Genomic DNA, 26,250 nt, shown 5'->3' with positions numbered 1-26,250 from the left:
GACATAAGTATTTGATCACCTACCAACCAGTAAGAATTCCGGCTCTCACAGACCATTAGTAACACACTACGCCTGCTCAAGCCAGCACATGTCCAGGCCCGTCTGAAGTTTGCCAATGACCATCTGGATGATCCAGAGGAGGAATGGGAGAAGGTCATGTGGTCTGATGAAACAAAAATATAGCTTTTTTGTCTAAACTCCACTCGCCGTGTTTGGAGGAAGAAGAAGGATGAGTACAACCCCAAGAACACTATCCCAACCATGAAGCATGGAGGTGGAAACATCATTCTTTGGGGATGCTTTTCTGCAAAGGGGACAGGACGACTTCACCGTATTGAGGGGAGGATGGATGGGGCCATATATCACGAGATCTTGGCCATCAACCTCCTTCCCTCAGTAAGAGCATTGAAGATGGGTCGTGGCTTGTTCTTCCTGCATGACAACAACCCGAAACACATAGCCAGGGCAACTAAGGAGTGGCTCCGTAAGAAGCATCTCAAGGTCCTGGAGTGGCCTAGCCACTCTCCAGACCTGAACCCAATAGAAAATCTTTGGGAGGGAGCTGAAAGTCCGTATTGCCCAGCGACAGCCCCGAAACCTGAAGGATCTGGAGAAGGTCTGTATGGAGGAGTGTGTGCAAACCTGGTCAAGAACTACAGGAAACGTATGATCTCTGTAATTGCAAACAAAGGTTTCTGTACCAAATATTAAGTTCTGCTTTTCTGATGTATCAAATACTTATGTCATGCAATAAAATGCTAATTAATTACTTAATCATAGTGTGATTTTTCTGGATTTTTGTTTTAGATTCTGTCTCTCACAGTTGAAGTGTACCCATGATAAAAATTAGACCTCTAAATGCTTTGTAAGTAGGAAAACCTGCAAAATCGGCAGTGTATCAAATACTTGTTCTCCCCACTAAGTGCCATCCAACCAAGTTTGTCAATGAATGAGCATAACATAGATGCTAGGTTTGGTTGAGGAGAGGATTGACACATGATATTGGCAATGACGTATATATTTAATACAAAAATGACCCTTCTGCATGTTCCAATGAAATAACATCATAAATACAAACCATACGTATTTGCATTGGACGTCCTCATAAAAACATACAAAATCAATAGTGTGCTTTCAGAAATTCCTCGCCGGTGAGCAAATACGGGAAGACGATATGAAGTACTAGATAGTATACCGTAGTTGTGATTAAGTCCTCTCCCATGGGACACCTCCATGGCCATGATAGGGCCGCATTCGCTTGGCTTCGGTCTCTGTCAGCCCTCTCCTAACCTTATTGGCTCAGTCCAAACTTAAGATGCATGCAAGCATCTTAGACTCTCACATAAATCATACATTGTTAATGGGATTCAGACCAGTTCAGTTACTCACATGAATCTCAAGATAGAAGAGCGGCCCCTGGGTAGATTGGCCCTTAGTAAAAACAAAGCAGTGTAAATTGTTGCTGGGACAGCTTCTGAGACCAAAATGTCCCACCATCATCATCATCATCAGGACAAACAAAAGAGCAAGACTGTTCCTGGGCCAGTCACTTCTGCTGGAAAGGCAGCTTCCTGCGGTCTTTGCCAGCATTCCTCTTCCTCTTCTTGCTGAGGAAGTTTTCCAGCTTGCCGCTCTTCTTCAGTTCGCTGTACTTCTCCGCCAGCTCCAGCTTCTTCTTGTCAGCTGTGAGAGGGTTAAGAGAGCAGAGTAAGGTTTTTGAGTATCCTATCTGCGCTTTCACCGTAATGGCATTTCTACAACCAGAGTCTTGTGGTCAATGAAGATGGCGTTTGGACAGCGATACAGTCTCTTATTCCATTGTAATATCTCTGATTTACAATGTGAAAAAAAAACATAAGAGATTCCCCACCCAACCAAACAGGGTGCAGCAATGTATTATAGTCTAGTGGCAAATTCTGAGGGGTTCAACAATATTGCATTGTTGTTGCCTTGATTCTAGAACTGTACCATATCTGAAGTTAAGAGCTTTACAACATAGAAAAATAATGTCTATAGAGAAGAATAAATAGGCTTCAGAGTACAAGAAATAGAATAGAATGTCATGCTTTACATCCCAACTTACATTTCTTGAGGAAGAAAGGCTTCAGTCCCTGGCCCGCCATCTCTCTCTGCTTCCTCTTGAACTCTAGCTCCTTCTCACGCTGCTGTTCCCGGCTCTTCCGGGCCCGCTCCTGGTTCTCCTGAATATGAGAAGGAATCGGGTGAATTATATAGAAAAGAAGCCCTCATTCTAAAACTGCTTTGCATGGTTGTGTGTGTTCAACAATTAACTCACCATTCTTTTCAACAGGAACTGAAGTTTCTCCTTCTTTTGGTTGCTCTTTAGTGGTTTCTTGAGCTTCTTCTGCACTACCTATATATATATATATATATATACACACGCCACAAAGAATGAACACAATTAAATTCATTGATCGGCAAATGTAAAAAATCTTGAGGACAAGCAGGACCATGTTGTACAAGAGATAATGCAAAACAAGTCCTATTTCAAATGTATGTTGTCTAAAATGAAAAACGGACTGATATGGACTAGACAAATATGGACTGATTAGAATTGATCGTTTTCACACATCTCTCTCGTGCTGTTTGATGTCGTTGATGAATCTGTATGTTTTCTCAAAGATCTCCGGTTTGTATTCACCAGACAGATCGTCAAATCGAGGATCTCTTGACACCTGGGGGGGAAGGGGAAAGTGACAGACAATTACAATTACACCTGGGGCGGCAGTTAGTCTAGTGGTTAGAGCGTTGGGTCCAGCAACCGAATCCCCGTGCTGACAAGGTAAAAATCTGTCGTTCTGCCCCTGAACAAGGCAGTTAACCCACTGTTCCTCAGTAGGCCGTCATTGTAAATATGAATTTGTTCTTAACTAACTTGCCTAGTTAAATAAATAAAAGACAGCATGCAACAAGATGGTTTGAGAGGTCAAAAGCAAAAAAGCAAGAGATGGAGATGTCAATCTACAAAATACTTCAGAAGTGCCTTACTGATTTCTTGACAGGAACTACTTGTCTGAGAAAAGGGGCTGGCCTCTTGGCTGATATCTCCATGGGCCTTAAAAAGAAAAACAACGTATGAGAAAGGATTGTTAGGAGTTTAAATACATACACCATCCCCACAGTAAAGAAATAACAGATTTTCTCCAAAATGACTTACACTCAACACATACAGATACTGAATAAAAATGAGGTTCATAAAGAAATCAAAAACCCATAACACATATTTAGAGTGCAATCCATGCTCCAACTCAGCTATTGGAATGGCCTTATTCTAATGCATGAAGGTGAACAGACAATTGGACATTACCTATTCTTGTTGAGGCGTTTCTTTGTGGGAGTTTGTTTTGCCTTGGTTGTTCCGTAGGCTATTTCATTATAGACCTTTGTCCCCACCTTGTTTTGAAGCTTCATAATGTCCTCAAAAGACATTGTTGAAAGCTCTGTAAAAGCCATTAAGAAAAATGAAGGATTCACTGGCTCGCTTAGAATACATGACATGTCACTAGTCGAGAATATTTTATAACCTTATTATGTATAAATTATAAATTGAAACTTCAAATGCAGACCATTTCCATTTGCTTACAAATTGTATAGTTATAGTTCTGTATGGATATAGGATTTGTTCTTCATAAATGAGATGGAGAACACACCAAACTATCCTATAGACCTTTTAGGTCGTCAGTGTAAATAAGAATTAGTTCTTAACTGACTCGCCTAGTTAAATAATGGTTAAATAAATAAAATACCTTGACATTTGTTCCTGGAAGATCAACTGCAGTTAATGAAACTATGCTTACGATTTACCTTTTTTAATGTCGTCTTCTGTTTGTATTTCACCACTGCTGTTTACCGATTCCGGTTGTTCTGCGTCATCATCGACATCCTCAGAGTCCTCAGTGTCACTACCCAAACCTGTCTGGTCAACACCATCACTCTCTGCATTTTCATCATTAGCCTCTTCTTCACTGGCATCCTCAAGAGCTTCTCCACCACTCAAACTGTACTCATCTTCCTCTCGTTCAGACTCTTCCTGGTCTTCCTCGATCATACCTGAGGAGCTCTTTTTATTGAGTAAGGCAAAGTTTTCTTCCAGTTCAGAGTCTTCACCACTACTGTCAGGGGCTTTATTTGACAGACTTTTGGTCTTTTTTGACTTGTTATCCAACCTAGACACAGTGACAGCCACTTCTTGATGTTGCTTTCGCTTCATAGTTGCTTTCTGGTGCCCGGAGGACATTGTGGACTGTGAAAAGACACATAGGAGTTGTAAGCCTTAGCTCACTCGCTTACAAAGTGTATGGGGCCTGACATAGATTTAGGTAGCCTACTTTGAGATAGTCGATTTGAAACAATAACACAAAGGGTGAAACACCTCTACACATAACATGTTGCTATGAGGCACGTTCTAGCAACACGTAGACAAACAGGTACCAGAAACAGCACGCCTATTTAGACTCCTTAGAAACGGTGGCTTTATAAATCAATGTGATTGATTGGCTCACCTGCCTATGCTGAAAAAGGTTACATAAAACCCCTAAAACAAATTGCCGTGCGTTACATTGGAAAGCCACTCTACATTGGAAAGCCACTCCAGAAATAATGTCTCTCAACGCAAGTCCCCGGCGTTCACTCTCCCCCCGAATAGAACACAACTCGAGTACCAGGCTTTAGAGAGGCCTTGTCTTGCATGGCTAATGTTACTAGTTAACGTTAGCTATAGTGGCTAGCTTGCAATAACAAGTCAAACCAACAACAACGGTGAATATAACACGGTATTGTTTTTGGCGAAAGAGTTAAGTAGGTACGTTAACGACTTACCATTATATGAACGACGATCCTAACTTAGAAACGAACTATAATAGCAACCAGCCCAAGATGTTATCCACGTGGGTTTTAGTTGTGTACTGTTAGCTAGCTAGCTACTCTGAGTCTGACTGATTCCCGTGCAATATTTAATCGACCAACGGGGGGCACTGTTGAATAGGTATTGAGATACAGGCAGACGCGGGCCCAAAGATGTATGTGTTACCTTAAATTTGACCTTGTTACAATGCTGACATTTTCTAATTCAAGGCACCTTTCTCTGTCTATACTAACAAGAATGTGTTGATCATCCCCCGATCCACTTCAGAGCTTTATTCTCGATAAAATTGGACAACACTGCTCAAACTTTTTTGTCATTCTCATTGGTAGGTAGGCTCACTTGCAGAGTGAAAAAAAAAAAACACCCCCGCTTTAAATGATGTTCAGTTTATAAAGGCTTCATAATGCCTTCATAAACACTACATGAATGTGTTACAAATAATCTATAACCGTATGTCATGCATTATACAGGCTTCATTATTGTGGCATAACTGTGTGACAATCACCATTATCAAATGTGACATAACCCACTTATGTCGAATATGATATAAACATGTGACATGTTGTGCTGTAGGATGGCCCATGCTTTGAAGTGTAGTCATGTTTGTCACATTACACCTAATCTCGTTCCCAGACACTTATGCCCAAATGTGCGGAAGGTCCAACAAATCAAATGTGGCCTTCATTAGTTAGGGTTAGGTTTAAAATCACATTTTAAGAAGGGAAATTGTGGAAATGGGTAGGGTTTAGCCATAATTATGACTTTGTCGCACACCAGAACATAACTAGTACCAATACATACAATCAAACAATTACCGACAAGGACATGAGGGGAAACAGAGGGTTAAATACACAACATGTAATTGATGGGATTGGAACCAGGTGTGATGGAAGACAAGACAAAACCAATGAAAAAAAAAATGGATCAGTGATGGCTAGAAGGTCGGTGACGTCAACCTTCGAACACCGCCCGAACAAGGAGAGGGACCGACTTTGGCGGAAGTCGTGACAGTACCCCCCCCCCCCCACCCACCACCCCCCACCCACACAGACGGAAAGTACAGAGCCCAATCGCCTTCAATGTCTGGTCTGCTGTCCGCGACCGGCTGATCTATTAGGCACACACGTCACCCTCCTCTGGTCATCCGGGCATCGGTCAGACAGTGCGCTGTCTTAATGGGAAGTACTGGTGGTCCACTTTGGCTAAGGACGTGAGGGTTTATGTTTCCTCCTGCTCAACGGAACGTACAGACGCCCAGCTGGACATTGGAGGGGATTGGGTGGGGATTGGGCTCTGTACGTAACGCCCGGGTAAAAAACATGGCCCACCTTGCCTGGCGAGGGTTCAGTCTTCTCGCCGCCCGGATGTTCTCAGGATTGCGCTTGTCAGTCCAGATGAGAAAAGGGTGTTTAGCCCCATCAAGCCAATGTCTCCACGCCTTCAAGGCCTTGATGACAGCCAACAGCTCCCGGTCCCCCACGTCATAGTTTCGCGCCGCCGGGCTGAGCGAAGAAGGCACAGGGCGGAGCTTTGGTGGCATACCCGAGCGCTGAGAGATCACAACTCCTATCCCAGCCTCGGACACGTCCACCTCCACAATGAACACCAAAGAGGGATCCAGATGAGCCAGCACGGGAGTCGAGGTAAACCGAGCTTTCAGCTGACCAAAAGCCCATTCCGCCTCAGCCAGCAGTGAGGTAATGGGAGCTGCTACCTGACCAAAGCCCCGGATAAACCTCCGGATAAACCTCCGGTAGTAGTTGGCAAACCCTAGAAACCACTGCACCTCCTTTACCGTGGTGGGAGTCGGCCAATTACGCATGGATGAAATGCTTTCACTCTCCATCTCCACCCCTGAAGTGGAAATGCAGTACCCTAGGAAGGAGACAGACTGTTGGAAGAACAGATATTTCTCAGTCTTGACGTACAGGTCATGCTCCAACAGTCGACCAAGCACCCTGCGCACCAGGGACACATGCTCGGCACGTGTAGCGGAGTATATCAGGATGTCATCAATATACACCACTACACCATGCCTGTGCAGGTCCCTGAAAATCTCATCTACAAAGGCCTGAAAGACTGATGGAGCATTCATCAACCCGTACGGCATGACGAGTACTCATAGCGCCCAGAGGTGGTACTGAAAGCCGTCTTCCACTCGTCTCCCTCCCGGATACGCACCAGGTTGTAAGCACTCCTGAGATCCAATTTGGTGAAAAAGCGCGCTCCGTGCACTGACTCAATCGCACTGGCTATGATAGGTAGCGGGTAACTGTACCTAACAGTGATCTGGTTGATACCTCGATAGTCAATACACGGGTACAGACCTCCATCCTTCTTCTTCACAAACAAGAAACTTGAGGAGGCAAGTGAAGTGGAGGACCAAATGTACCCCTGCCCCAGGGTTTCCATAGCCTCCATCTCCTCCTGTGACAGGGGATACACGTGACTCCTGGGAAGTGCTGCGTCTACCAGGAGATTTATCGCACAATCCCCCCGTATTTGAGTCGGCCCCTTTTTTACAGAAGGCGAGAGCCAAATCGGCTGTTTCAGAAGGGATGCGCACGGTGGAGACCTGGTCTGGACTTTCCACCGTAGTATCACCAACGGAAACCCCTAAACACCTCCCCGAGCACTTTCGTGACCAATATGGATCCCTAAACTATGGGCAAATGATCTGTCTATAAAGTTCCCAGCTGTGACTGAATCTACGAGCACCGTAATTACGCTGGGAATGCGGGGAAAACTCAGGAAAATTAATATACAAAAACATGTGTGTAACAGAGGGCTCTGGGTGAGCCTGGTACCAACTCACCTGGGGTGACACGAGAGTGCCCTGCCTACTGCCTCAACTCCCAGAGGAACCTCCCTAGCACCGACCGGCAGTGTGCCCTCTGCGGCCACAGATGGTGCATGGACCGGCCCCTCCTCCGGTCGCCCTAAGTGCAGCACCTCCCAGCTCCATGGGCGTAGAAGCGGTGGTAATGGGGGATGGGATCTACAGACCCCAATCTGGACGTCCACAGGTAGCCAGCAGGTTATCCAACCGGATGGACAGGTCCACCAGCTGGTCAAAGGTGAGAGTGGTGTCCCTGCAGGCCAACTCCCGACGGACAACCTCGCGCAAACTACAATGGTAGTGATCTATCCGGCCCTGTCCCTTTCTTTCGTTCCATCCCGTGCCGGCGGCCAGGGTCCGAAAGTCTAAAGCGAACTACTGTGCGCTCCTCGTCCCCTGCCTAAGGTGGACGAGAAGTTCAGGTGAAGCAGCGGGTGAAATCCTTGAATTGGTCCAACACCGCTTCTCCTTCCCCCGTACGGCATTGGCACACTCCACTTTCCCTGAGAGACAGGAGACGAGGGCGGACACGCTCTCACGGCCCGAAGGAGCCGGGTGGACGGTTGCCAGGTAGAGCTCCAGCTGGAGTAGGAACCCCTGACATCCCGCAGCCGTCCCATCATACTCCCTCAGAAGAGTGAGCCGAATCCCACTGGGACCGGGTGAAGGAGGGGTGAGTAGTGGTGCCCTTGGTGGGGCTGGTGGAGGCGCTGGAGGAGCTCCTCTTCTCTCCCAACGATCCATAGTCTGAAGGACGCGATCCATGGCGGTGCCGAGATGTTGTAGCATGGCCGCATGCTGCTGGACGTGCTCCTCTACCCCTAATACGGGGGTGTCTGCTCCTGCTGCAACCATATGGTTGGGTGCGTGATTCTGTCAGAAGGTGGGTGTAGCTGGTGCATGAAGTCAGGTGCAGGAGAGCAGAATGAGTGAGCAACGTACTTTACTCAAAATAAAGGCACAAGGTAACAATACACTTGACCAACAATAAACGGTAATCAATTACGCACGGATGAAAACAGCACCCGTCGAAAACCAGCCATAACGTGGGGGAACATGGGGGAAACAGAGGGTTAAATACATGAACATGTAATTGGGGAATGAAACCAGGTGTGTAGAAAACAAAGAAAAAACAAATGGAAAATTAAAAGTGGATCAGCGATGGCTAGAAGACATTGACCGCCGAACGCCGTCCGAACAAGGAGAGGGACCTACTTCGGTGGAAGTCATGACAGTAGCTGTGAAAAGTAAACATACATTTATAGGAGCAGTTTCCCAGACAAAGTTTAATTTAAGTCAGGTAAGTAAACTAATTCTTCTTAAATTAATCCAGATTAAAAAAATAGCTTTCTGAGATGTTGCTTAACTTCAGATGAATTAATTATGGGGAGTCTCAGACTAAGGTAAATAAGGACTAACCAGTTAATCTTTGTGAAGCCTAATTAGATTAATGATGTGCACTTGTTGCTGACCTGAGGCTGCTTCAAAAATCAAGGATGGGACACGAATACATAAGCAAGTCACCTAAACCAAGCAATGGATGGAGGTAAAAGAAAACATTAAAAGAATTTCAGTGACTGAAAAAACCCTCTTGAAGCGAATTGTGTCAAACCACCCAATTATCGAGAACAAACAGCATGATTCATCAACAGAAAACAATAAAAAATAGTGCCTGAACTACCGTTTGTAGGGAAACCAGAAGCAGGTTCTTCTCGAACCAGCACCAGTTTGGGATCTAAATATTTCCATTTGTGAATAATAACCTTTTTGTTACCAATCCATGGCTATTGTTTGCTTCAATCACTTGAGCTGTCTTTGTTGTGAGAAGTGCTGCATAGCAAAAGCATCTCTGCAGGGTTGTCCATTTCTGTCAAGATTCTGTCTCAAGCCATAGAAACAAATGGGTAATCTTCATCTTCAGTGCGAGGATCTGGGCAGCCATGCTGTTTGAGGTAATTATGAAGCACTGCTGTTGCAATTATGACAATGCTGCATCTTCTTGGTTGAAAGTGCAATGTGTTTCTGAGACACTGGAAACGACTCTTCCATTTGGTATTTTTGGTATTTTATTAGGATCCCCATTAGCTGTTGCAAAAGCAGCAGTTACTCTTCCTGGGGTCCACACAAAAATGGCATAATATAGAACATTCATAGACAAGAACAGCTCAAGGACAGAACTACATCAAAAATATTTTAAAGTCACACAGCCTACATGTCAGTACACACACACAAACTATCTAGGTCAAATAGGGAAGAGGCATTGTGCTGTGAAGTGTTGCTTGATCTGTTTTTTTAAACCAGGTTTGCTGTTCATTTGAGCAATATGAGATTCCATGCAATAATGGCTCTATAAAATACTGCACGCTTTCTTGAATTTGTTCTGGATTTTGGGACTGTAAAAAGACCCCTGGTGGCATGTCTGGTGGGGTAAATGTGTGTGTCAGAGCTGTGTGTAAGTTGACTATGGAAACTATTTGGAATTTTCAACACATGAATGTTTCTTATAAAAAGAAGGGATGCAGTCAGTCTCTCCTCAACTCTTAGCCAAGAGAGACTGGCATGTATAGTATTTATATCAGCCCTCTGATTACAATGAAGAGCAAGAAGTGCCGCTCTGTTCTGGGCCAACTGCAGCTTAACTAGGTATTTCCTTGCAGCACTCGACCACACGACTGGACAATAATCAAGATAAGACAAAACTAGAGCCTGCAGGACTTGCTTTTTGGAGTGTGGTGTCAAAAAAGCAGAGCATCTCTTTATTACAGACAGAACTCTCCCCATCTTTACAACCATTGAATCTACATGTTTTGACCATGACAGTTTACAATCTAAGGTAACACCTTAAACGTGTTCAACAGCCACACTGTTCATTACCATATTCAGCTGAGGTCTAGAACTTATGGAATGATTTGTACCAAATGCAATGCTCTTAGTTTTAGAGATGTTCAGGACCAGTTTATTACTGCCTGCCCATTCCAAAACAGACTGCAACTCTTTGTTAAGGGTTGTAGTGACTTCATTAGCTGTGGTTGCTGATACGTATATGGACACACATGCCTTGTTTAATGCCAGTGGCAGGTCATTGATAACAATAAAAGAGTAGAGAGCCTAGAGAGCTGCTGTGAGGTACACCACACTTTACATGTTTGACTTTAGAGAAGCTTCCAATAAAGAAAACCATTTGAGTTCTATTAGATAGAGAGCTCTGAATCCAAGATATGGCAGAGGATGAAAAGCCATAACACATATGTTTTTCAACAACATGTTATGGTCAATAATTTCAAAGATGCACTGAAATCTAACAGTACAGTAATTTGTGTCAGTGCAGTACATGTTGAGTTCCCTTTTCTATAAGCATGCTGAAGTCTCCATATACCAAAAATGTGCTCCACTGTACCTCTGGTGCGAATATGAGCTTGGTTGTACCGTTGTTGCTCAGGTCCTATTGCAGGAAGATAGGGGTTGAACAATAAGTTGGTCTGTGCATACCCGCTGTCACCAAGTATGATTCCACTATGTTGTCTTCCTTCAAGCTGAGCATACAAAGAGGAGTTCTGGAGTTGCACCTTTCCGACGTGCAACAATGTTGAAGAACTGCAAATTGGGAGTGCACACACTTTGTACAGTTTTTAAGATTCCTGTACTTCTCAGCATCTGCTGTAGAAGGGAATATGACTTCCATTTATACAGCTAATGACTCCAGGGAAGTTCCCATATTCATATAACTCTACCTTGTAGTTGGCTTGGGTAACAGCATAATATAACTTCATGTAATTGTCATTCAGTTCGCATTGTAGACTTTGTGGACTATTCTGCAAACTGTCTATTCACTTGCACCACACAAATCTCCTGTTTCACAGTGGAAGGTTCCAGATGCCAAAAACCTCAATGTCAGCTGCATTTTATTTGTATTTACGGAAACGATCACGAAAATTGATTTAATCAAAATGGGTTGCTCCTGTCTATAATCGCCCTTCTGTCTGGCCTTGGTGGTGCTCGTTGATCATCATTGAAATAGTCCAGGTAATACATTTTTTGGGCCAGGTTTAATTTAAGCTTTCACTTAGATCTAGATTAATTATAATCATCTTTCTGGAAATCAGACTTTTTAAATCTAGACTTGGGCAAGTCTCTGAGACTATTTTAAACCATGTCTGAGAAATGTAATATACATTTGTCCAGTTTAAAAGTGAACATTTGTCTAGGATTAGGCTTAATCTGTGTCCGCAAAACCGCCCCATAGAGTTTGTTTTATGGTAGGATCAAGATGGTCAGATTTATATTTAGATACTGCATATTGACATTTATTCTGAAATGTTTAATGTTTCATTAGCATCATGGAAAAATGTAAATGTCTAGTAACCCATGTTGGAATAAGTGTTGAAAATGCAGGAGTATGTGACTGAACTCTTTGTTCTTGCTATCAGCAAAACAAGATCTGTCATTGTAAGGGGTGAGCTATAGCCATAGGAATTTGAGGTCATGTAGCTACAGTACATAAGACGGTTGGTTCTTGGAACAGCAAATGGACAGGGCTGTTTCATACCTTAAGTATTTTTGGTCCTCATGGGGTTGACCCAAAGTCAGTTGACTTCAGTTGAGCCTCGAGAGAAAGGGGGCATGGGGTGTAAGGGTAAAATACAAACATGAGAAGTGTTCATTTGTGAGAGTGAGCAAGTTAGCATGGTGTAATTGTGATGCGTTCATAAATCAACGAGGGAATTCCCCAACATCTTGTACAAGGCAAATATGTGAACGCAGTTCCACCAGAGTATAGGATTACACAGTGAAATATTTGAGAAAACAAAAATAAATCTTCTTTCTACAAAACCCTAATCCATCTTCATGAAACAATGACAGGTATTTTCTCCTGTAAGAACAAACAACATTGTATAAGTCCCAGTCCACATACAGTATAGGCCTGTGGCTTATAATGTGGAAAATACCTGTAATTGATTGCCAAAGAAGTACAGAGGATGTTACAGTAGCCTGATAGGACACCTGGTTCAAATAAAGTGGAAGCCTGAGGCCTGAGTAAGCACAATGTGTTTCCTATGTGTGTCTGTAAATGTTTGGACTGTGAATGTGGAATTAGAAAAATAAGTGGAAAATTGCATTGGATTTTGTTACTCCTCAAAACAAACTCATAGGGATTGTTATGAAAAAGTGTGAAAACTGTTAGAAAAGACAACTGATTCTTGAGGCATGTTTGAGAACAAGCAAATACCCTGACCTTTAGTCTTTGTAGAGCAAACATTTGACAATTTGACCAGTTATGGAGAGAGATAAAGAGAGAGAGAGAGAGCAGACTGCAGACGCGAGATCTAGAGGTGCTTCATGTTTGTTGTTCTTGTTAAAAGCATTACCTCATTGTCCAGCTGTGAGCAGGCGAGACCAGAATGAGAGAGAGTGAGAGCGAGAGAGAGAGCAAGAGGAGCATTTTACCCCTCTGTTACTCTACTCATATCTGAGCATGGAGCTTTTTGTTTGGGGAGGAAGTTTTTACAGCACCAGTTTACAACCCTCAGTCACTCTGACTCTGCCCAGCCCTTGACAGAAAGTGGTGACCTCACTCCTCTTTAATGAAACTTCCCCCCTCTCTTTCCCTTCCTATTTTTTCTTTTTTTCTAAGAGAGCACCCAGGCAGCAAGCCAGACACTTTCCCTTTTCACTCAGATGTCTCTCTCTCTCTTTCTGTCTCTCTCTCTCTCTCTCTCTCTCTCTCTCTCTCTCACCATTGGCTTGGTGGTTGCTCAGAAGAGGCACTCCTCCCTCCTCGCCTTCTCATATTGGTTTTCCCTGACATGACACAGGCGCTGTAGCTCAGTTGATAACTTCGAAACAGACAGGAGGGGACGTTCTATTGTGTGTCCTGTACTTGTCTTCCTCTCCATGAGGTGCAAGGAGGCGGGTGGCTTTTTGAGTGAGTTTTGCTTTTGACAATTTTTTTGGGGAAAAGAGCGTTGTTTATTCGAGAATTCATCTTGTTTTTCCTCTCATTCTGAACTTCTGATACTGGACATTGCCGTACATGAGGTGAGATATCTGTATTGTTTTGTGACTCTTGTCACAGTATGCCCATCTAGACTAAACTGCACAGCTATCAAAAACCATGTCTGAGGGTATCGTCAGAAAAATCCAACCCTTTACCATTGGGACCAGGCTGTCTGTCCCCTCTGAAGCCAAATGCCAGGAGTTCGTGGACGTCTATCTGCCGAAGTCTGCTGCTCCGAACAAGTTGGAGCTACACGACCAAATGTCCCTTTACATGGGCCAGTCCCAGGGGTGGCCTGGGAACTCGGAACTCCCACAAGTGGCCACTCAGGTCTACGCTTCAACACCAGAGGGACATCAGGATGAGAGAGTGGAGGAGGACAGGAATTCTGTGTCCCCCACTGCATCCTCTAGATCCATCAGGAAGATTGCTATTTGCCGGAATGTTGAGACAGCCCCCGACGTGTCCTTGTGTGACTCTGACCTGGCCACTTCCGTTAGATCCACGTCGGAGACCATCCGAAGCAACCACAACAGTGTTCACCCAAAACCGCCATCCTTGATGGTAGAGGACGACTTGGATAAGAGGTCCAACTCTCAGTCTAAGGTAACCTTGGATTACAGTTGTTTTATTCATGGTGTCTCACATGTTATTGAGTTGGGATAGGCTACAAGCCAGCACCAACTAATGTACATTTCAAATCACCTGGTTCAAATCAATTGACTTTGAAATAGAAATGGTGAATGTCTCAACCAGTGTTATGGACATTTGTTTTGTTTCTGTTGGTCAATGTGGCCCGTGTTAACCATTCTCAAGCTTTCTGAAAGCAAATTAATTGACTTGTTTACTTTAAAGAAAGTAAGTCCAGAGCCAAAAGGCAATAGGAGGATTGGGAATTAAATCCATAACCACAAAACCCAGTGTAAGTAATGTTTTTCTCCCTCATTTCACATACTATGTAATGCTCTCATTACATAAGTGTTTTTTAACATACTAATAATTACTGGATTTGTGTTACTGACTAAGCTGAGTAACAACATCAGAATCTTTCCGTTGGGCGCCTTCCACCCTGCAACACAAGATACTGTTTTATCGGCTGTTACCAAAAGCAACATGATATAAACACCACCATAACGTACATTGTTCCAGCACGAAACCTCCACACACACACACACACACACACAATGTGTGCACTATTACCTCAGTGTTGCATTATCCACACTGTACTCTCGAGCTATGAGATCATCAGCAGGCTTTCATTAAGCTAGGCAAAAGGCCACGTTTCGGATGAACTGGTTATTTCCACAGAATAAACGACTCCCAATTCCATAATTGAAGGGGTTGCATGATAAAAATAGCAATCAGGCACATTGCGTTGGTGGATATAATGATGCCAAACTGAAGTTGTACCTGTGATTAAGTGTTTCTCCAGATCCACAGCTGGCAAACAGGTTATTTCAATATTTGCGAGTACCTTTAGGAATTTAAGGGGATCCTGATTGTATTTAATGGCGACATTGAACAACTATTTTGAAATATAACTCCACACGTTCCATAAGTTCCACTCCAGTGGCATGGGCATGCCAAAATAAGCTGACATATGAGGAAGATCGTGTACTTATTATCACATACCATGTTAAGATGCATATTTTATGCACTCAGAAAGCATGATATACATTTGAAGAACCGGAAAAAAAACGGAAAATTAAGTTAGATATTTATACAGACAACAGTTCAATGGTTACAGTTTTCAATGCTGAGCATGCAACTAGCAAAAGGACAGTGGGAGGGGAAAAGGAACAGCGAGAAGAGGAGCAATTATTTTGAGATGAGATCATGGCTTTGGCTCTCTTCGTTCTTCATCTCGGCCCTGTGTAGGTGGGCTGGCTGAGTCACACAAAGCCTGCGTGATCTCATCAGTGTGTTTAGTACACAAGTTCCATTTTTCACCAGGATTGAGTATAGCTCTGGGGGTCCGTTTCTGTGCATCTGTCTGTACATTTCCCTGTTTCGCATGACAATGTCTACATCTCTCGAAGTTTTCAACTTTTCAAGGGCCCAAGACTAAATAGACACATTGTTTATAGCCAGGCAAGCTATCCAAATACTATGGGGTATGTGCATTCCGTTTTGTGGTCTTTTGTAGCCAACCTGTGGAAGGCACATGGAAATCTTGCAACATGGTGAAACTTGTGTTACAGTTCTTACATGAAACCTGTTCAACAGGGCTTACAGAGACGCATTATTGTAAAACATTGTAAAAGCTCATATACAAGCTTATCAGCGCATCATACTGCATTATAACTGCAAGCTTTAAGTAAACTGTTACCAAAGTGTGTATTTCACTGCAGAAAATACAGTACATTACGTTCCAGGAAAACAAACATCTTTCTAAGATGAAAAGCAGGCAGGCCTAACAAGTTTCAGATTATTGTGGAGACCGTAGGGAACCAGCAGCAGGTTGCTCCATGATTTAGCTACATACTGTGATGATTGATGTAAGAGGTCTCGGAAAGATAATATGCATCATTCAACGTTTTGCATGAGGTCATCAGTACAGAATGCATTGGCATGGCAAAGGGAGAACGGCGACAGACAGGGAAAAGGTTCCTCAAGCTTAAGGTTAAGGTTATGAAATCGCAAAGATGGAGAAGAGTAGTGCTCTGGAGCTGGCAGAAAATGATTTCAGCTTCCAGGAATTGTGTGCAGATCCTTGCGACATGGCACCGTGCATTATCATGCTGAAATATGAGGTGACAGCGGCAGATGAATGGCACAACATTTCTGAGATATTTTATTTCAGATCATGAAACATGGGACAAACACCTTAGATGTTGTGTTTATATTTTTGTTCAGTATATATACCACCGTTCAAAAGTTTGGGGTCACTTTTGAAAGAAAAGTACATTTTTTGTTCATTAAAATAACATCAAATTGATCAAAAATACAATGTAGACATTGTTAATGTTGTAAATAACTATTGTAGCTGGAAACGGTAGTTTTGCTGCGGGTACTATTTAATGAAGCTGTATTTCTGATCAATTTGATGTTATTTTAATGGACAAACAATGTGCTTTTCTTTCAAAAACAAGGACATTTCTAAGTGACCCCAAACTTTTGAACTGTAGTGTGTATATACAGTGTAGTGTGTATATACAGTTGAAGTCGGAAGTTTACATACACTTTAGCCAAATACATTTAAACTAAGCTTTTCACAATTCCTGATGTTTAATCATAGTAAAAATTCCCTGTCTTAGGTCAGATAGGATCACAACTTTATTTTAAGAATGTGAAATGTCAGAATAATAGTAGAGAATTATTTATTTCCAGCTTTTATTTCTTTCATTACAATCCAAGTGGGTCAGAAGTTCACGTACACTCAGTTAGTATTTGGTAGCATTGACTTTAAATTGTTTAACTTGGGTCAAACATTTTGGGTAGTCTTCCACAAGCTTCCCACAATAAGTTGGGCGAATTATGGCCCATTCCTCCTGACAGAGCTGGTGTAACTGAGTCAGGTTTGTAGGCCTCCTTGCTTGCGCATGCTTTTTCAGTTCTGCCCACAGATGTTCTATAGGATTGAGGTCAGGGCTTTGTGATGGCCACTCCAATACCTTGACTTTTTTGTCCTTAAGCCATTTTGCCACAACTTTGGAAGTATGCTTGGGGTCATTGTCCATTTGGAAGACCCATTTGCGACCAAGCTTTAACTTCCTGACTGATGTCTTGAGATGTTGCTTCAATATATCCACAGAATTGTCCTGCCTCATGATGCCATCTATTTTGTGAAGTGCACCAGTCCCTCCTGCAGCAAAACACCACCACAATAGGATGCTGCAACCCCCATGCTTCACGGTTGGGATGGTGTTTTCGGTTTGCAATTCTCCCTCTTTTTCCTCTAAATATAACGATGGTCATTATGGCTAATTAGTTCTATCAGATGATGCTGCCACCCCCGTGCTTCATGTTTGGGATGGTGTTCTTCGGCTTGCAAGCCTCCCCCTTTTTCCTCCAAACATAACGACGGTCGTTATGGCCAAACAGTACTTTTGTACCTGTTTCCTCCAGCATCTTTAAGAGGTCGTTTGCTGTTGTTCTGGGATTGATTTGCACTTTTCACACCAAAGTACATTAATCTCTAGGAGACAGAATGCGTCTCATTCATGATCGGTATAACTGCTGCATGGTCCCATGGTGTTTATACTTGCGTACTATTGTTTGTACAGATAAACGTGGTACTTTCAGGCATTTGTAAATTGCTCCCAAGGAGGAACCAGACTTGTAGAGGTCTACAATTTTTTTTCTGAGGTCTTGGCTGATTTCTATTGATTTTCCCATGATGTCAAGCGAAGAGGCACTGAGTTTGAAGGTAGGCCTTGAAATACATCCACTGGTACACCTCCAATGGACTCAAATTATGTTAATTAGCCTATCAGAAGCTTTTAAAGTCATGACATCATTTTCTTGAATTTTCCAAGCTGTTTAAATGCACAGTCAACTTAGTGTATGTACACTTCGGACTCACTGGAATTGTGATACAGTGAAATAATCTGTCTGTAAACAAATTGTTAGAAAAAATGCACAAAGTAGATGTCCTAACCGACTTGGCAAAACTATAATTTGTCAACAAGAAGTATGTAAACTTCCGACTTCAACTGATATATATATATATATATTACCCACATGGGACCAATTCATCTTGTTTACAGACTGTCATAAAATGTAACTGTCCAATAAGAAATGTAAGGAGTGGGAGCTAGAGTCGTCTTTTTACTTCATCACTTCTTTTTCAATTATTTGTGCAATTGTGAAACACAAGAATTATGAGTACCACAGGCTTGCAACTGTCTCTCAGTGCACTTGCAATGCTTGCAATTTGACATGTCTCTAGAAATTATATTGGGAAATGTAAAGGAATGTATTTCATGATATATTGCAGGCTTGTTCTGTTTTGACTATCAATAATATATTTCATGATTATATTGCAGATTTACTTTGTAACAAATGACTATCAATAATAGTACATTTACTCCTTTTTGCTTGCTCACTTCCAGATGTTTAATCCCGGGTTCCAAACTGTTTAGTTAGCCAAACACCTAAATCAGTGTTCCAGTATATTTTTTATATACTCTTTTCAGTATATTTCTGTATTTATAAACAGTAATCTCCTCACTAAAGGCACAGTACTCATCAAATGTAATCATGTCATCATGGATAGATACTTTATTGTAAGACCATATCTGCTACAGTGAAAATCCCTTGAACTAATTTCGTATCAACTTGATTTTAAAGACTTGTTATTACTCAATCGTGTTTCTACACAGGTGGACTCTTGGTTCAAGAGGAAGCTTCGGGATCTGAAGTATGGCTGTAGTGTCCTTGGATGTCCTTTGCAGGACCCAGAGGACGCGTCACCGACCCAACAGCGAGACCTAAAGGACATTGAGAATTCCCTCATACAGATGACGAGAAGTCTGGACATAAAACAGGTTTGTGCTTCAATGAATGAATCAATGTGTAGTCCATGATGGTCCATGATGTGGTATAACTCATAATTCAGTGTATCTCAATCCATAAAAAATATGTTATTCTAGCCAAGGACTAACAGACCTGACTCAACTGATAAGTTAGCCATTAATTAGTTGAATCAGGTGTGTTAGTGCTGGGCTAAAACAAAAATGTGCACCCTGGAATGGATAAAGAAATGTTATGCACTACACATTGATTACATTTACTTCCTACAATATTGTAATGTATCCACATACATGCCCTCAAGTGTCAGAACCATGCATTGAGTGTACTGGTTCACAGATTCTTCCTTTCTAATGTCCTCTATAGGATGGACATCAGTACGAGACGCTTGACGTGGAGACCGGCCACGAGGGAGAGAAGAGGAAGAGACTGCAACAAATAGAAGGCAACAAAATCCCTTCTGGAGAGAACACCGTTAACCAAACGTAAGTCCCATTTTTGACTGTTTGAGCAAGATGCATCAATAACACCTTACTTTAATTAAAAAATAAAGCAATAACAGTAAGGCATTCGAGGCCCCTAGGCTGTGATATACTCATGATAAATCATGGCCACTCGTGCTTTATTATAGTTTATTTTTTTCTCTCTATGGCTTAATCAAATCAAATTCTATTTGTCACATGCGCCGAATACAACAGGTGTAGACTTTGTAGACTTTGAAATGCTTACTTACAAGCCCTTAACCAACAATACAGTGAAGAAAAAAAGTATTTACTAAAATAAACTGAAGTAAAAAATGAATAAATAAGAAAAATAGAAAAAAAAAAAAAAGGAGCAACAATAAAATAACAGTAGCGAGGCTATATACAGGGGGCACCGGTTAGCTGAGGTAATTGAGATAATATGTACATGTCGGTAGAGGTAAAGTGACTATGAATGGATAATAATCTGGGTATATAATCTGGGTAGCCATTTGATTAGCTGTTCAGGAGTCTTATGGCTTGGGGGTAGAAGCTGTTAAGAAGCCTTTTGGACCTAGACTTGGCACTCCGGTAGCACGTGCCGTGCGGTAGCAGAGAGAACAATCTATGACTAGGGTGGCTGGAGTCGTTCTCTGACACCGCCTGGTATAAAGGTCCTGGATGGCAGGAAGCTTGGCCTCAGTGATGTACTGGGCCGTACACACTACCCTCTGTAGTGCCTTGCGGTAGGAGACTGAGCAGTTGCCATATCAGGCGGTGGGTGATGCAACCAGTCAGGATGCTCTCGATGGTGCAGCTGTAGAACATTTTGAGGATCTGAGGACCCATGCCAGATCTTTTCAGTCTCCTGGGGGGGATTAGATGCTGTCATGCCCTCTTCACGACTGTCTTGGTGTGTTTGGACCATGTTAGGTTGTTGGTGATGTGGACACCAAGCAACTTGAAGCTCTCAACCTGCTCCACTACAGCCCCGTCAATGAGAATGGGGGCGTGCTTGGTCCTCCTTTTCTTGTAGTCCACAATCATCTCCTTTGTCTTGATCACGTTGAGGGAAAGGTTGTTATTCTGGCACCACACTGCCAGGTCTCTGACCTCCTCCCTATAGGCTGTCTCAACGTTGTTGGTGATCAGGCCTACCACTGTTGTGTCGTTGGCAAACTTAATGTTGGTGCTTGGCCATGCAGTCATGGGTGAACAGGGAGTACAGGAGGGGACTGAGCATGCACCCCTGAGGGGCCCCGTGTTGATGATCAGCGTGGCAATGTGTTGTTACCTACCCTTACCACCTGGGGGAGGCCCATCAGGAAGTCCAGGGTCCAGTTGGAGGGAGGTGTTTAGTCCCAGGGTCCTTAGCTTCGTGATGAGGGCACTATGGTGTTGAACGCTGAGCTGTGGTCATTGAATAGCATTCTCACGTAGGTGTTCCTTTTCTCCAGGTGGGAAAGGGCAGTGTGGAGAGCAATAGAGATTGCATCATATGTGGATCTGTTGGGGCGGTATGCAAATTGGAGAGGGTCTAGGGTTTCTGGGATACTGGTGTTGATCTGAGCCATGACTAGCCTTTCAAAGCACTTCATGAATACAGACGTGAGTGCTATGGGTCGGCAGTCATTTATGTAGGTTACCTTGGTGTTCTTGGGTACAGGGACTATGGTGGTCTGCTTGGAACATGTTGGTATTACAGACTCGGTCAGGGACAGGTTGAAAATGTCAGTGAAGACACTTGCCAGTTGGTCAGTGCATGCTCAGAGTACACATCCTGGTAATCTGTCTGGCCCTGTGGCCTTGTGAATGTTAAATAGTTTAAAGGTATTAATCACGTCTGCTACGGAGTGCATGATCACACAGTCATCCGGAACAGCTGATACTCTCATGCATGCTTCAGTGCTGCTTGCCTCGAAGCGAGCCTATAAGATATTTAGTTTGACTGGTAGGCTCGTGTCACTGGGCAGCTCGCGGCTCTGCTTCCCTTTGTAGTCCGTAATAGTTTGCAAGCTCTGCCACATCCGACGAGCGTCAGAGTCGGTGGAGTACGATTCAATCTTAGTCCTGTATTGACGCTTTGCCTGTTTGATGGTTTGTCGGAAGGCATACTGTGATTTCTTATAAGCATCTGGGTTAGAGTCCTTGACTAGGCTACATATACTTTGTCCTTGGTGCTATGGATGTACAGTGCCTTGCGAAAGTATTCGGCCCCCTTGAACTTTGCGACCTTTTGCAACATTTCAGGCTTCAAACATAAAGATATAAAACTGTATTTTTTTGTGAAGAATCAACAAGTGGGACACATTTTTTTGTGAAGAATCAACAACAAGTGGGACACAATCATGAAGTGGAACAACATTTATTGGATATTTCAAACTTTTTTAACAAATCAAAAACTGAAAAATTGGGCGTGCAAAATTATTCAGCCCCTTTACTTTCAGTGCAGCAAACTCTCTCCAGAAGTTCAGTGAGGATCTCTGAATGATCCAATGTTGACCTAAATGACTAATGATGATAAATACAATCCACCTGTGTGTAATCAAGTCTTCGTATAAATGCACCTGCACTGTGATAGTCTCAGAGGTCCGTTAAAAGCGCAGAGAGCATCATGAAGAACAAGGAACACACCAGGCAGGTCCGAGATACTGTTGTGAAGAAGTTTAAAGCCGGATTTGGATACAAAAATATTTCCCAAGCTTTAAACATCCCAAGGAGCACTGTGCAAGCGATAATATTGAAATGGAAGGAGTATCAGACCACTGCAAATCTACCAAGACCTGGCCGTCCCTCTAAACTTTCAGCTCATACAAGGAGAAGACTGATCAGAGATGCAGCCAAGAGGCCCATGATCACTCTGGGTGAACTGCAGAGATCTACAGCTGAGGTGGGAGACTCTGTCCATAGGACAACAATCAGTCGTATATTGCACAAATCTGGCCTTTATGGAAGAGTGGCAAGAAGAAAGCCATTTCTTAAAGATATCCATAAAAAGTGTTGTTTAAAGTTTGCCACAAGCCACCTGGGAGACACACCAAACATGTGGAAGAAGGTGCTCTGGTCAGATGAAACCAAAATTGAACTTTTTGGCAACAATGCAAAACGTTATGTTTGGCGTAAAAGCAACACAGCTCATCACCCTGAACACACCATCTCCACTGTCAAACATGGTGGTGGCAGCATCATGGTTTGGGCCTGCTTTTCTTCAGCAGGGACAGGGAAGATGGTTAAAATTGATGGGAAGATGGATGGAGCCAAATACAGGGCCATTCTGGAAGAAAACCTGATGGAGTCTGCAAAAGACCTGAGACCGTGACGGAGATTTGTCTTCCAACAAGACAATGATCCAAAACATAAAGCAAAATCTACAATGGAATGGTTCAAAAATAAACATATCCAGGTGTTAGAATGGCCAAGTCAAAGTCCAGACCTGAATCCAATCGAGAATCTGTGGAAAGAACTGAAAACTGCTGTTCACAAATGCTCTCCATCCAACCTCACTGAGCTCGAGCTGTTTTGCAAGGAGGAATGGGAAAAAATTTCAGTGTCTCGATGTGCAAAACTGATAGAGACATACCCCAAGCGACTTACAGCTGTAATCGCAGCAAAAGGTGGCGCTACAAAGTATTAACTTAAGGGGGCTGAATAATTTTGCACGCCCAATTTTTCAGTTTTTGATTTGTTAAAAAAGTTTGAAATATCCAATAAATGTCGTTCCACTTCATGATTGTGTCCCACTTGTTGTTGATTCTTCACAAAAAAATACTGTTTTATATATTTATGTTTGAAGCCTGAAATGTGGCAAAAGGTCGCAAAGTTCAAGGGGGCCGAATACTTTCGCAAGGCACTGTATATTTGTTATGGCTACCGTTAACATGTTGTTTTCCTATCTACTCCTATGTAACTACAGCTTTCCATGTTATGTAACAGTACTTGGTCTGACTTGAATTACTTTCACATCCATCTTGGATTTCAAGTCATATCTGGGAATTTGACCCCATTGTGATCCCATTGCCAAAGCACTGAACTAGATACTGTATCTCTTTGGTAGCTGGCTGAGGTTCCAGTCACTGTTAAGAAACTATCACCAAGACCTCAAACTGGCTCTGGACGTCTCCTCCTTCTACCAACAGGCTGACACCATCATCTGCACCATCAACAGGAAGGTAAAAAGGCAGAATAGGAATTTGGACAAGAGTCCTATTTTGCACCAGTGATCCTTTAAAGGTACAATCTGCAATATTTACATGCTGTTAAAAGTTTGATTGATTCTCGAAAAATATATGCGCCATGAGCTTAGTACAACTGTCCCCATCATAACATCATAACCCCAAATATAAGATCGTTTTACTCCATAGTTCCTCTTTATTATTTGAATGGTATGTGAAAATGTGGTCCCAAGGTTGTGCAGATTATCATTGTTTTGTAATTACACGTTATTACACATAGACTATGTTATTTGGTTTGTTTGGTAGAGAAGCGTCCTGTCTGGATCCGATAACCAGGGGAGCTGCGGTCAGACAGAGATCTACAATATTGCCAGCCAAATCATGGTGAGTGGCACATGGGGAATGTAGCTCAGAATAATTCATGCATTTACGGTGAAATGCAGCAATGCATCATTCATACGTCAGGGTTGTGTTCAGTTCCATTTCAAGTGAAATACTGGTCGTTTACAAATGTTATCATTGAAAATACTCAAATGTACTCCAATAGGAATTTAAAAGGAATACACTACAGCTGTAGTGTATGGTGTAAGCACATTTTGTAACCTTTATTTAACTAGGCAAGTCAGTTAAGAACAAATTCTTATTTACAATGATGGCCTAGGAACAGTGGGTTAACTGCCTTGTTCAGGGGCAGAACGACAGATTTTTACCGTGTCAGCTCAGGGATTCGATCTAGCAACCTTTTGGTTACTGGCCCAATGCTCTAACCACTTGGCCACCTGCTCAGTACTCAATACTACTTCAATCCTAAGTAGAGAGAAACACAGAGAAACTATCACAAGACAGTGAAACATAACACTAAAATCTAGACTACTCCTTCCTAGACCTTTTCTGAATTTTTTGGGGGTGTTTCCCCCTTAACCATAGAAGAAGCCTTCTATGAAGTGGTGTTACACTTCTGTGTTAAATCTAACCATAGACTTCCATTTTAAAGAGCGTGGGTCGTTTTCCAAGACTGTAAATCAACTGTAAATGAATTGTGTCACTTCCATCCACTACCCCCTTCCCCTCCTCGACCACGCTCTCTCCAGATGCTGAACGAGACTGTTTCCCGCCTTTCGGACCTCCACCCTACCCTGGCTGCCAGAGTGACACGGAAGCAGGCTGAGGTGCAGGAGAGCTGGGGCCTTCTCCAGGACGGTAGTGGGTAAATAAGGGTCCTAAAGCCCATAATGTTTCTCTAATGCAGCGTTTCCTAAAATTGCACATTTTGGTTTTTGCCCTAGCACTACACAGCTAATTCAAATGATCAAAGGTTGATGATTAGTTGATTATTTGAATCAGCTGTCTTGTGCTAGGGCAAAAAACAAAATGTGCAGCCCTTGTGGTCCCGAGGACCAAGTTTGGGAAACCTTGCTCTAATGGCACCCTATTCCCTATATACTGTAGTTCACTATTTTTGACCAAGGCCCATGCGACTCTGGTCAAAAGTAGTGCATTATATAGAGAATAGGGTGCCATTTCAGGATACCCTATAAAGTCCTTTTATTATATAATACAGTGTTTCCTAACTCCAGGCCTTGAGTATCCCCAACAGCACACATTTGTTGTAGCCCTGGACAAAAACACCTGATTCAACTTGATGATTACTTAAGTAGAATCAGATGTGCTTGTCCAGGGCCACAATGTGTGTTGTTGGGGGAACTCGGGAAACACTGATCTAATATCGCATTATCTAGGGGTGTGTTACAAGGATGCCATCTATCATCGTATCTATATATTATGGCAATATTTGCTATAAATGTAAGATCAAATACTAACATCAAAGGATTTTGAGAATGTTTGCAACGTTCACACATGGTTCCTGTTTGGTTGGAGAACGCTGGTTGTAACATAACTCCTGAAACACCTGATTTAACTGTGACAGGGCTGGCCAATGCCCTTCACATAAAAAGGGTTTTACTAAAAGAACTGGAACGGTTTCTTCCAAATTGGGAGATTTATTTTCAATAAATATATAAATACAAAAACAGGCCTCAAAATGGCAGCGCTAAAATGGTAAAAACATGGACTAAAAGATTTAAGCCCCAGAATAAAATAATAATCTTCACTGGTCTATCTCTTCCCCAATGGCACTCTCCCACAAACATTTAAAACATCTGTAGCTCATTATCTCATTTAGTGGGAGGGGCCTACAATTACCTCTTGAGCCAATACCAATTCAGACACAAACACTCAATTACTGCACACTTAACTGGTTCAGGTGAATTGGTGGAATCAGATCTCAACTATGGCATGATATGAATAATGTATGTTAAGTAGGAACCATGGAATACAATTAACATAGAAATAAACACTCACAAATACAATTTAAATTAGGGGCAAGGTTCAAATGTTCAAGTGAGGATGTGTTTGCATCACTCAAC

General features: G+C 42.6%; 2 protein-coding genes across 3 annotated transcripts in view; one reads left to right on the top strand and one right to left on the bottom strand.

Annotated features, from left to right (window-relative positions):
- Window positions 1–1,002: 1,002 nt before the first annotated feature.
- On the bottom strand, window positions 1,003–4,968 carry LOC139364520 (ribosomal RNA processing 36). Its single transcript, XM_071101309.1, has 8 exons — window positions 4,840–4,968; window positions 3,826–4,264; window positions 3,329–3,461; window positions 3,010–3,076; window positions 2,592–2,696; window positions 2,297–2,374; window positions 2,084–2,201; window positions 1,003–1,683 (listed from the first exon to the last, which is right to left on the bottom strand). The coding sequence occupies exons 1-8, from the start codon at window positions 4,840–4,842 to the stop codon at window positions 1,547–1,549; spliced, it is 1,080 nt and encodes a 359-aa protein (XP_070957410.1). The 5' UTR covers window positions 4,843–4,968; the 3' UTR covers window positions 1,003–1,546.
- Window positions 4,969–13,539: 8,571 nt separating this feature from the next.
- Window positions 13,540–26,250, top strand: part of LOC139364538 (myosin-10-like) — a 32,663-nt gene continuing 19,952 nt past the window's right edge. The window contains exons 1-6 of one of the 2 annotated variants that reach the window (XM_071101347.1): window positions 13,540–14,325; window positions 19,044–19,208; window positions 19,558–19,676; window positions 23,707–23,821; window positions 24,131–24,208; window positions 24,916–25,031. In XM_071101347.1, coding sequence (XP_070957448.1) covers window positions 13,837–14,325; window positions 19,044–19,208; window positions 19,558–19,676; window positions 23,707–23,821; window positions 24,131–24,208; window positions 24,916–25,031 — 1,082 coding nt within the window. In that variant the 5' untranslated portion in view covers window positions 13,540–13,836. The remainder of the gene's footprint in view (window positions 14,326–19,043; window positions 19,209–19,557; window positions 19,677–23,706; window positions 23,822–24,130; window positions 24,209–24,915; window positions 25,032–26,250) is intronic. The other variant, XM_071101348.1, reaches the window with a different exon arrangement.

This window comes from Oncorhynchus clarkii, chromosome 13 (genome assembly GCF_045791955.1).
Source record: "Oncorhynchus clarkii lewisi isolate Uvic-CL-2024 chromosome 13, UVic_Ocla_1.0, whole genome shotgun sequence".
Taxonomy (NCBI): domain Eukaryota; kingdom Metazoa; phylum Chordata; class Actinopteri; order Salmoniformes; family Salmonidae; genus Oncorhynchus; species Oncorhynchus clarkii.
Note: the sequence above shows the minus strand (reverse complement) of the source record. Positions and strands in the feature narration are given on the sequence as shown.